The sequence below is a fragment of the Bombus pascuorum genome, chromosome 5 (genome assembly GCF_905332965.1).
Source record: "Bombus pascuorum chromosome 5, iyBomPasc1.1, whole genome shotgun sequence".
NCBI lineage: Eukaryota > Metazoa > Arthropoda > Insecta > Hymenoptera > Apidae > Bombus > Bombus pascuorum.
In genome coordinates, this window is record NC_083492.1 from 783,833 (window position 1) to 795,870 (window position 12,038).

The window sequence follows — 12,038 nt, forward strand, 5'->3', positions numbered from 1 at the left end:
TAAATAAATAAATCTAGAACGCAGTTGTGGCAGAAAATCGCGTAACAACCTGAACGCAGCTATTCAAAGAAAGTAGTACACATCGGAATAACTTTCCGGGACATTCGCGTGAAGCTGCTTTCAATGGCGCTACATTGTTTTCAACGAAACGTACCAACCACCGAAAGTTTATGAAATGTAACGCCGATTGCAATTGCGAACGATAAAATTACGAATTAAAACGTGCATACGCAGCCGAAGGATTTTACGTTTCAGCGACGAGACAAAAACGACGAGAAATCGTAATTTCCCCGCTCTAATTAATAAAGTCTGAGGAAATCGAAAAGGTTGCGTCACGTTTAACCCACGATACAGAAAAATGTACGTTCACGAGGAACGCAAGTATAGATCGTAACGGTAATTTGTCACGCGTCATCTAGTATCGTAGTTTGAAATTTTCAACGGGGCACTCTATGTTAATTCGACGAGAATCGAATGGCGAATGATAGGACGAAACAGATTGGTCCAAGATACGAGTGATTTTACAGTTATTTACGCAACAGGGACACTGTCGATATTTTCGCGTTCAAAAGACGAGATATTACGTCAGGTTTCTCTTTAACGGCGATTCTTTCAAACGAATACCTCTATTTGTTGTTCTCCGGATAAACGTTTTAAGGATTTGTATTTTCATGCAGTTATGAACGCTGAAACGAACGATATAAAAATTCTTGGATCGAGTAATAAGCTCATTCGCGTTTTCTTAAAACAACAGACCAAGTCTTATCGTTTACTCTAATTTACTCGATAATTTTATAATTTAGTCATTCGTCTCGGTAATTAATCTCGGCAACGATATCTCGCAACCCTAAACGCTCGTGTTACGTTCGAAAATTTTAGAATTGGTAACGATAATGTCAAACGAGTGGAGCGATGCGGAAGTGGCGAACGAGGCCATTCGGAGTAGGAGGAGGAAGACCGAGGTTTCTTTCACCGCGATTTTCGATCGAAGGCCAAGGTTAACTGGAAAAACGGAGCGAGTCAGGAGACGCGAACTAGAAACGATGCACGAGCGACCGAATTCGATGCACAAAAGCGTCAACCATCCTGAATGGCACGCAGACCGTACAAGACGAGAGAAAGTATACGCGTGGTTCGATGCGCGATTCCGTGGCTTCCGTCACGGAGGCAAAGAGAAAGACTCGCGACCCGACACGCGTACAAAGATTCTTAATTCGGTTCCCTTTACGGTGAACGTTGGAACGATTCCATAACGATGCAGTTCTGTTTGGAGAAATTGAATTTTACCGGGCAACCAGACGGACGAAAATATTTTGGAAATGATCGGACGAACGAAAATAATTAGGAAACACGGGATTACAAACGGAATCTTAGCGAGATACGTATACCTGCAGAGCGACGCATTACGATATGGCTATGCTCCCTCTCTCTCTTGGAAAGTATACGTATAATTTTCCTACATCTAAAAATAATTACAACTTGTATTATTCGTATATTACTATTGCTCGATAATTTCTTCCGACCAAAGTATTACGAGTACAACTTCTATTGGATAATTACGAGCTTATTGGTTCCGTACCACTTTTACGTTGCTCTTTGGAAAACTTTCTATTATTTCTGACTGCTTGGGATGTTTTTCGTCAGATATGTAGGTACATTCTTTAGTTAACATATCGCACTTTCGGTATCGTTTTAAATCGATGGAATAGGTTCAAGTGTACTTTTGTGACTTTAATAAAGAATTAAATAAATCAAAATATTTTCTCCTCGCTATGTATTAAAAGTCTTTTTGTGCTCGTAATTCGCCACAACTGAGCCTCGACGGAACAAATTTTCTTAAGATACGGTTCACACGCTCAGAGATTAGATGGAAGGAGAATAAACGAAAATGGAAAAGAGCCGTAGATAGATGAGCGAACAAAAAGAAAGAATGGGATCCAGATGGGTAAGCGCAGCGGAGAAGACCAGGCACGTAAACCAGGGAACAAACGGTACGGGGTCAGGACGTGATTTTCGAAGCTAGCATTGAAAGGAGGCGCCTCTCGCCACGTTTGGTTTTCACTCTCGGCACTCGATGCTCGAGTCTGTGCCGCCGGTGCTGTGTTTTCTCGCTGCCATTTGCCGGCATACGTTCGTCGTGTACGCGAATCGCCAACTTTTCCGCGTGTACAAGCTCGGAAGCTTGCTCGAGAAAGCTGGTGGTGTCATGAAAAAGTGCAACAAGTAGAACGAGGACGAACAAAAGTGACCGTATAAAATATCCGGGCAATCGACATTGACGAAATGGTTTAAAACGATTGAAAAGTTATTTACGATAGTGTTCGTTACTTGTAATAGTGCGTGTTAAAAAGTTTGAATTTATAGCAATTGGAATGTCGCGATCGAACGTTATTCGAATACGTAATGTATGAAAAAGGAAGGAACGAAGATATTAAACTTTCCACAGTGGCAAATATGTTTTAACGAAACAACGAAGAAAAGGAACACCATAAATTTATTTGTCCGCAAATTCAATCCAATTACGATAACCGGTATGATAAATGACAGGTTCGCGGCTATTAACGAAGAGTTATTTAAAAAATGTGCTTTTAATTAGAAGTAATTTTATATTTCTGCTTATTAGCAACCTCTGTATAATTTAATATTTCGTTCGTTATTCGAATAAATATTCATATGATTTCCTAACTGATAATTATTTGGCGCGCGCAATTTTTTCATCCGTTTCATGATCGCTACAATTATAGAAACCAGTATAGACTGCTACAATTAAATTTCGTAAATTCTAGATAATTTGGCGTTCGTGGAAGTTTCGAGCGTCGCATCAGTCTCGCCGAATGGACGTGATTCTCACGAGGTGGAATTAAGTGGAAATGGCAATAGGGTTAACTACTTTGCTAGGAACTGTATCGGTCCTCGGATTCAGCCTGATTCCTCTCCTAGCGATTGGCTTGTCCGTATTTCGGTACAACCAAGCGGATCCAGAATCTCATCCGACCGATGCCCGCCAGGTATTCTTCAAATGTTAATATACGTAAACCATACAAAACGCTTTCGTAGGATCATAAATACACGCGAGTGACGCAAAGAGGGTTAGTTGTTATATATCAGTTATAAAACTGTTCCCTTCGGTTCCATTATTTTCGTCGATCTGTTCGTTAAGCAGAAATCCATAGTCGTCGTTACCGACAGTCGGCAAAACAGACACACAGATCTTTAAACCTGAGAGTGGAATCGCTTTCGATCAACCGTTTCGAACAACTCGCAAAAGTTCCAAGATATTTCAAATCGATCAAGTATCGCACGAACGTTGCTTGCGTACGATTAACTTACGTTTTTCGTTTCAGCTTCTACGAATGTACGATTTCATAGTGGTCGGTGGAGGAAGCGCGGGTGCGGTGATAGCATCGAGATTATCAGAGGTATCGAATTGGACTGTGTTGCTCGTGGAAGCGGGCGGTGACGAAAATGAAATTTCGGACGTTCCCGTATTGGCTGGGTACACCCAGCTCTCGGAAATGGATTGGAAATACCAAAGTTCGCCACCGACCGTTTCGGCTTATTGCCTCGCCATGATCGGCGATAGATGCAACTGGCCACGTGGGAAGGTGCTTGGTGGCAGCAGTGTGTTGAACGCCATGGTTTATGTCCGGGGTAATCGGTAATTCAGGATCGATTAATCGAATCTTTGATTTATTTTTCAAACCTGAATAACGTAGTTCGATAGCGATGGATTTTCTAGTTATCTCGATAAACGATCGCTTACGCGAGGCAAAAAAAAAAAAAATGGAAAAAGAATCAATACCAAGGTAAAATATAAAAAGTACATTATCAGGATCTAAAAAAATATTATGACGGAAGTTTGTATCTTATAAATTTATAGATGAGCTTAAATATAGCAAGTTTATATGTAGACAGTTTCCCGTCATCTTTCGCCATAACGATCTTAATTATTTCAGCCGTGACTACGATAATTGGGCTAGACTGGGCAACGTCGGCTGGAGTTACGACGAGGTTCTGCCGTACTTCCTGAAATCCGAGGACAACCGCAATCCCTACCTCGCAAGGACGCCCTATCATGCCATGGGTGGCTATCTGACTGTGCAAGAGTCCCCGTGGAGAACACCGTTATCGATCGCGTTTTTGCAAGCTGGTCAGGAGCTTGGCTATGAGAATCGCGACATAAACGGCGCGCATCAGACCGGTTTCATGTTAACCCAGTCAACGATACGTCGAGGCAGTCGTTGCTCCACCGCGAAAGCGTTCCTCAGACCGGTGAAGAACAGGCAGAATCTCCATATAGCGATGAACTCGCAAGCGTTGAGGGTGGTGTTCAACGACGACAAGAGAGCCACCGGTATCGAGATCCTTAGGGATGGTCGTCAGCAAGTAATAAGAGTCAGACGGGAGATCGTTTTATCGGCTGGCACGATCAACTCGGCCCAGCTGCTGATGTTATCCGGAATCGGGCCTAAAGAACACTTGGCGGAGTTCGATATACCCGTGATATCGGATTTGAGAGTCGGCGACAATCTTCAGGACCACGTGGGTCTTGGTGGACTGACGTTCGTAGTCAACGAACCGATCAGCCTCAAGAAGGACCGTTTTCAAACCATGCCCGTGATGATGGAGTACGTTCTAAACGAAAGAGGTCCGATGACCAATCCCGGAGTAGAAGGATTGGCCTTCGTCAACACCAGATACGCGGATAAATCGAACGACTATCCCGATATTCAGTTCCATTTCGCCCCAAGTTCCATCAATTCCGACGGCGGAGATCAGATTAAGAAGATCTTGGGTCTGCGAGATAGAGTGTACAATACCATGTACAAACCGCTGACTCACGCTGAAACCTGGTCCATTCTGCCGCTTCTATTGAGACCCAGGAGTTCCGGCTGGGTGCGTTTAAAGAGCAAGAACCCATTAGTCTATCCAGACATTAATCCGAATTATTTTACGCACAAAGAGGACATGGACGTTCTTATCGATGGCATAAGGATCGCGCTACAGTTATCCAACACGACGGCCTTTCAGAGATTCGGTTCCAGGCCACACACTATCCGTATGCCTGGATGCCACAGGTATCTATTCGACACTTACGATTATTGGGAATGCGCGATTCGACATTTCACTTTTACGATTTATCATCCCACCGGAACCTGCAAAATGGGTCCAAGGAGCGACTCTACGGCTGTCGTGGATCCGAGATTAAGAGTGTACGGGGTGAAAGGGTTGAGAGTGGCAGACGCGTCGATCATGCCCACGATCGTCAGTGGAAATCCGAACGCTCCTGCAATTATGATCGGTGAAAAGGCAAGTGATATTATCAAGGAGGACTGGATGTACAAAAGAGAACGATACGTGGGAAGGTGATCAGCACAGGAAGGATCAACGATCCTTTGAAACGATTTCCGTTGCTTAAAGTGCGTATATTGTGAAAACACGATTAACGGAGTAACGCTTGTTCGCAGAAAAAGATGTCTCTTACCTTTTTCTCCATTTTTCACAACGACTTAACTTTCAAGCGTGATTTGTGGGAAAACTCATAACGAGAGCTACTCGATACCAAACCGTTACCTGTACCTCATCTCTAAGAGATATAATTACTCTCAGATAAACCAAACAAACGTACCTTGGTACCTAACAAAATAGCTTTATACCTTTTCGCGTTTATCAGTAATATTTATCGGTAAATCTTTATTTATTTCGTATTAATATAAACAATTTGTAAATATATTCTCTATTCAGAAAGAATAATTTAAACGTGCCATTTCTCACAGAAATATAGACGTTCGACGAGAGCGGCAATCCTCGTATAATAATACAATATTAGGGGTAATTAGTTACCTGTAAAAATATCGGCATTGTGTATATAAAAGGCGGTAGATTAGAAAAAGTTAGATTACAAAATTAATAAATACAGGATACTTTATGTATGTAAATAAAACAAACATAGTTTTTTATATTACTATTTATATATTATGTTATTAAAGATAAAGAACTGCGATATAAAAATACCATATTATGCAAGAATTATATGTATAAAAGAACAGAGACTTACGTGTATCTATATAACGGAACATATACATATATACTCCCCATTTATATCGCTTTATTTATATCATATCACCAACAGAATGTAAATAAAGCTCTGTATTTTAAGTTGTTTCTTAATCGCTATCATTTTTCCAACACTAACTCGCGCTATGTCTCGCATCAGCGAGCAAGGACAATGATCTCTGTTCGAATTTGGGATGAAAAACAAGAAAATCACACGAATCGCGTCGATCATAACTTTAGAAATTTTAGTCGATCAATTTTATTTGTATGCGGCCTATCTACGCACATCGATCGAATCCTCTCACATCACCTCATCGATCTATCTAGTGATTTTTGTCTTTATCTAATAGCTCTCACGGAGGATACCTGCTGAATCGCGAGACGAGAGCGTGTAAGGCGAACTCGGAAGAACGTGAATCGTGGGCGAACTTTCGTTTCACGAGCGAATCGCTTTACGTAACCAGGTTCCGTGCCAAAAGTTTCGTTGTAGGATACGAATTCTCCCTTGCTTTCTGCATCGCGTTTCCGCTTCCTAGTTTCCTGGCGCGCGTTGAATTAGGCAGAATCTTCGTTATTTTTATGCGGATCTCGCTCGTCGTTACGCTAAACGAGCACCTTGCAATTAACCTCTTGTTGCCTTATCATTTTCTTTAAAACGCACGCACTCGTTCGGGCTACGCTACAACTCTATCTACTCGAACCCATCCACAGATAAATACTCTGTATGATACCCGTTTAAAATACCCGTGCCTGTGTATCATTAGCTCAATTAGGATAATCGTTTCTGAAAAAAGGGCTCATAAACCGAAAAGACAAATCGAGTAAATCGGATCACAAGTTTTCGTGGTTGCCACAATTGCACGCAACGACGACCAACCGAGCACGGGTATACAAAAATCTCAATTGTTGAAATACCGAGACGAAATTTTAGGGAATTTCGATACATATAGCAGTTGTTTAAAAATGATTTATCAAAAAAGGATCGATCGAGTAGTGGTTTTTAACCAATGTTTCCTGGAATATTACTATTCCGCGAAATTAAATGTTCCATTTTTATGAAAGAATTATTTTAGCTACAGTTTTTACCAATATAACGTTTCCTTTTTCGTTTGTGTTTTCTTTTTTTATCGTTGTATAATCTGCCAGCTATAAATTTTAATAGAAACTACGTTTACGTACATTTTCGTTGTTTCTTTCACGACCTTAGAATTAGCGATTTCGGTGCGCTGCCAATTTTCCTTATAATCTCGAAAGTGTTCCGTGACTTTGAAAAGGTTGAGAACAACTGATCGACGAGAGAGGCTTCGCGTGCGCGCCAGTTTCTTTCCTACGAAGAGTCTGTGATACGATGAAACCAACTATGACAGAAATTAATCGCGATCTTCATTCAAGCCTCTATCGAAACCTGACGTCTCCCCGCGAATGTTGCACCGCGTTTGTCCCTGCGAAACTCAATCAACAGCAACGCGTCGACCATACTCAATTTTTCTTTTGTTTATACTTAATATCAGCTTTACAAATTTCTACTAAAAGCATACCTAATAACATTCAATTTTGTACCTCGATCAGCACGATGCGTCGAACGTTCAAGTAGTATACGCATCCATTGCGAATAAGGAAAGGATTCCATGCTATGGAAAATTTAGTCGATACGACTTTGCGTTTGCGTTCCGGAGTTTCTTACTTTCACCGAGCCATCTTAAATTTGCGTGTACAAACACTGATATATTCTCGATCTAAACGAATCTCGTTTAGATCCGGTAATAATACCAGACTCGTAGCGTAACAATACGATTCAAACTACGTTAGATTTCCCTATCTCAATGATCGTGAAATCGTTTCTTCTTGCTTTATTCGCGGACGGTTCGCGTCTGTTTTACGATTTTGTACCGCGTATATCTCGATTCACCGAGGTTTCACTGCAAGTAGATCGTTCCGAAAGAAGTTGAAGATGGAAAGCGATGATAGACACCGTTAGGGCATACCGAAGTACATCGTAGTAGACGAATTAGGTTTCTTAAAATGTGATACGTACCTGTGTTTCAGTATAGACTATGATAATTGTCTTTATATGTACGTGTTATTTTACATAGATAGCTATAGCGTCAAACACGCTCGTGTTTCATAGTTTCGTTTATTCAAAGTATTTGACTTCAGACAACCGTTGTTTACTCATAGTCATCTAACGAAACAATATAACTTGTTAAACAATCATTGGAATTCGATAAATATTATTATTTTATCTTATCCTTGTTATTTTATCTTATCTTATAATTATTATTTTATCTATAGCAAATAAATCAATATCGACACGTTCATGATCAAGAGAAACGTCGCTTTTGCATTTCGTTTTAAACTACACTTATTATAATTACAGAGGATTGGTAGCCGCGACCTAATATCTAGTTATTTCAAAGCTGTCGTCATCTTCGACTTATCATGCTTTAATCTTGTTCCCATTTCAGCAAGCAAAAAGAATTTGTAATATTCTAAGAAGACATTTAGCATAAAATCCAATCTAGGAAATATATATACCGATAAGACTGTCAAGAATGATAAGACGGTCAAAAACGGCCGAAGGAACGTAATAGGATTAAAACTCGTAATTGGACAAAAGAACGAGAGCGAGGTATCTTGTCGATTGCCCCTAACGCAGCGGTAGAATATGTCGTAAAGAAACATCGTCGATGGTTTAGAAAACGCCTCGACCATTTATCGCGTAAAAATCCTTCAGCCTTGACATTTGACCGTAGAGATGGAAAAACGGAAACAGGGCAAAACTCGCGAATTTTACAAATTCTTAGGTACATCGTGCGAAGAAAAGTGAGGACAGTGAAAGTCTGCCGTGATCGGTCGTGTTACGTTTGCAACGGGGCGTGAGTTCATTCGTATTTTCGATTCACGTCGGTACAAGGTACGGGGATATTTTACAGGGGATATAACTATAATAAAAGAAAGCAGTTATGGCAGGAGCGAAGCCGCTTAAAGCTAGACACGACGAGTCTCCTGAACACTTTCTTAGACTCCCACTTTCTTAAGCGGCATCAGACGATGGCGTAATTGGGACGACGGTGGCCTCGTCGGGTAGAAATGTCCGTTCAACTACCAAAGACAGTCTTTATATTCACAATATTCACCTTGAAGAATTTAAATCGTCTAGGAATTACATAATTTTTCGTTTCGTCAGCAAGCTCTTTCAAAATCTTGTTTACCATTTTTGATCATTCACAAATTAACTTAAAAGCCAAATAACATGTATAGTTGATTTGGATGAATATTTATCAAATGGAAGTAAATGACGAGTAGTGTTTACGACTCGAACGTTGCTACCTACATCTTCTTTTTACGAGTCAAGGAAAAATGAATTAGTTTCAAAGGCGTTAATAAATTACTCGATGTTATTATCGAGAGAAGCCCAAAGAAAATATCACGATTTCTCCTATTTCCCTTTCGTCGATTACGATTCGCTACTATCGTAAAGCCCGCTCGCGATATCTCTCACCTGTTCCTTGCGAACACAAGTAAACTTGAAATACGCCAGATTTAAAAAAAAATGGAAACGAAAAGTGGAATTGCGCGTGCGTAACGCAGTAATTGATAATTGATCGCATACGCGTAATACTCGCGTACCATTAGAAAGTAACGCGTGTTTTTACGGAGCCTCCGTAACACGGTGCAACGTTCACGTTATCGAAGCGATATTAACTACAACCGGAAACGAATTAGTTTGATGCAAGTTCTATCGCACCCGACGACACATTGTCGATTTCACGCGTGAATTAGATGGAAAGCTCGAATAAAAGCGATTTTTAAGTTGCGCTCTTCCATAACTTTCAAACAGCTAACGTGTTTCTTGCGCTCAACGTTACATCTTCATCTGACGAAATCCTGCGTCTGCTAAAACTGATCGGCAGAGGTTGTAGAATCATACTTTGCTGTTAATCAAACTCTGACTAAAATGTGCTATAGACCCTTGCTCGAGGTTTCTATACAATTCGTCGATATTCGCAAATATATGACCCGATATTTACGTTATAATCGAGAGAATCGATGAAAAACGTGATTTTTTTTTTCAAAAACAAGCTAAGTACAGTAAACGATATGATCAGGGTTATTAAACATAGCGAAATTTTTCAATTAACAAATTGCAGTCGTGCTATAGACCCTTGCTCGAGGTTTCCATACAGTTCGTCGATATTCGCAAATATATGACCCGATATTTACGTTATAATCGAGAGAATCGATGAAAAACGTGATTTTTTTTCAAAAACAAGCTAAGTACAGTAAACGATATGATCAGGGTTATTAAACATAGCGAAATTTTTCAATTAACAAATTGCAGTCGTGCTATAGACCCTTGCTCGAGGTTTCCATACAATTCGTCGATATTCGCAAATATATGACCCGATATTTACGTTATGATCGAGAGAATCGATGAAAAACGTGATTTTTTTTTCAAAAACAAGCTAAGTACAGTAAACGATATGATCAGGGTTATTAAACATAGCGAAATTTTTCAATTAACAAATTGCAGTCGTGCTATAGACCCTTGCTCGAGGTTTCCATACAATTCGTCGATATTCGCAAATATATGACCCGATATTTACGTTATGATCGAGAGAATCGATGAAAAACGTGATTTTTTTTTCAAAAACAAGCTAAGTACAGTAAACGATATGATCAGGGTTATTAAACATAGCGAAATTTTTCAATGAACAAATTGCAGTCGTGTTTTCCTTCGAATAACTGCGTAATCAAAATTTAACGAACCACAAAACATTTAAAATACGCCAGTCTGATCAATTTTTTAACAAACAGTTCCAAGTCCATCTGTTCTTGTTCCTTTTCCTAAGCTGCACAAGATCAACTCACAATACGCATAACATACACGTGTAACACTTTAACGTAAAACAAATATTTAACAAATATTTAGTAGCCAACAGTGGCAACAAATTTATTGGAAAATTCAAACTCGTCGAATCGAAAACGATGGGTCGATCGAATCCGGCGAGACTGACACACGTTACGAAAAATAATTCAAGTACCGAGTCTTACGCGAGTGAGGGTAGACCAATCACGAAATAATCTTGAATACGATTGGTCATAGGGCGGTGAAAGTTAGGTGAAGGGAAGTTGGAAAAGCGTGTACAGAGATACCTATTGGAACGAGGATTGATTTAAAATTCTAGGTAAGGTACACGGAATAATGGTCAAGGTTGTAAATTTTAGGACGTCGATAACGGTACAGTGTCCATTTTCATGTTACAAGGGATGTTCATCGAACCATCTCTTTCGATCGCTATTTTAGACGCTTTATATTGGAGTAGCTATTTTAAAACGACGAGTGTAAAAGAAATATGTTTTACGTATACACTGACGCCCGTAAGCGTGCGTAAATTTTGGTCACTTTGTATTAAAAACGTATTGCGTAAGAACTTTGTGTTATACGAATTAATGAGAAACTATAGACGAAGAACTTACTATTTTCTTACGTGACCAGCAAATATACGTTACGTGAAATATAAATTATTTATTTCGAATCTTATCGATAATACGGTAAAATTAAATACACGGTTCGTCAAAATGTTAATTGGTCTTAAATATTACTGTCAGAATCGATCACGATAGTTTCTATCAATTTGGATAAATCTTTTTTAACGTTCCTGTCACTTGAGAACCAAATGAGCCGAAAATAATCGACTTCATAAATAATAACTTTTGTAAGACTAGGTTTTATCGTGTTATAATACTGTATGACAACTATGACTAAGGGTAAAACCATTCCGAGTCTCTCTATTTCTAACTTTGCAAGTAAATTATATTTTGAAGTAAACAAGCGTCGACAAATTTGTAAACGATAATGTGCTTGATAATTTCAGTCTCGTACGACCAGCATGAAAATAAATTTTCCTTGTTTTATAACGTGGCGTTTTACCTGTCGCTTTACCGATAAGATTGGAGGTGCGCAATCGTTATTATTC

General features: G+C 39.6%; 2 protein-coding genes across 2 annotated transcripts in view; one reads left to right on the forward strand and one right to left on the reverse strand.

The window, feature by feature from the left end:
* LOC132906703 (flotillin-2) overlaps positions 1-12,038 on the reverse strand; it is an 85,796-nt gene that overhangs the window by 58,401 nt on the left and 15,357 nt on the right. The gene's annotated exons all lie outside the window — the stretch shown is intronic.
* LOC132906908 (glucose dehydrogenase [FAD, quinone]) lies at positions 2,019-5,489 on the forward strand. Its single transcript, XM_060959518.1, has 4 exons — positions 2,019-2,531; positions 2,787-3,008; positions 3,345-3,658; positions 3,957-5,489. Exons 2-4 carry the CDS (start codon positions 2,871-2,873, stop codon positions 5,368-5,370), a joined length of 1,866 nt encoding a protein of 621 aa, XP_060815501.1. The 5' UTR covers positions 2,019-2,531; positions 2,787-2,870; the 3' UTR covers positions 5,371-5,489.

Excerpts from the sequence above, each read along its gene's own strand:
- LOC132906908 (XM_060959518.1), top strand. The coding sequence starts at position 2,871 with ATGGCAATAGGGTTAACTACTTTGCTAGGAACTGTATCGGTCCTCGGA. Across the intron at positions 3,009-3,344 it reads ATCCGACCGATGCCCGCCAG|CTTCTACGAATGTACGATTT; the intron begins GTATTCTTCAAA and ends TTTTCGTTTCAG. Across the intron at positions 3,659-3,956 it reads GTTTATGTCCGGGGTAATCG|CCGTGACTACGATAATTGGG; the intron begins GTAATTCAGGAT and ends TAATTATTTCAG.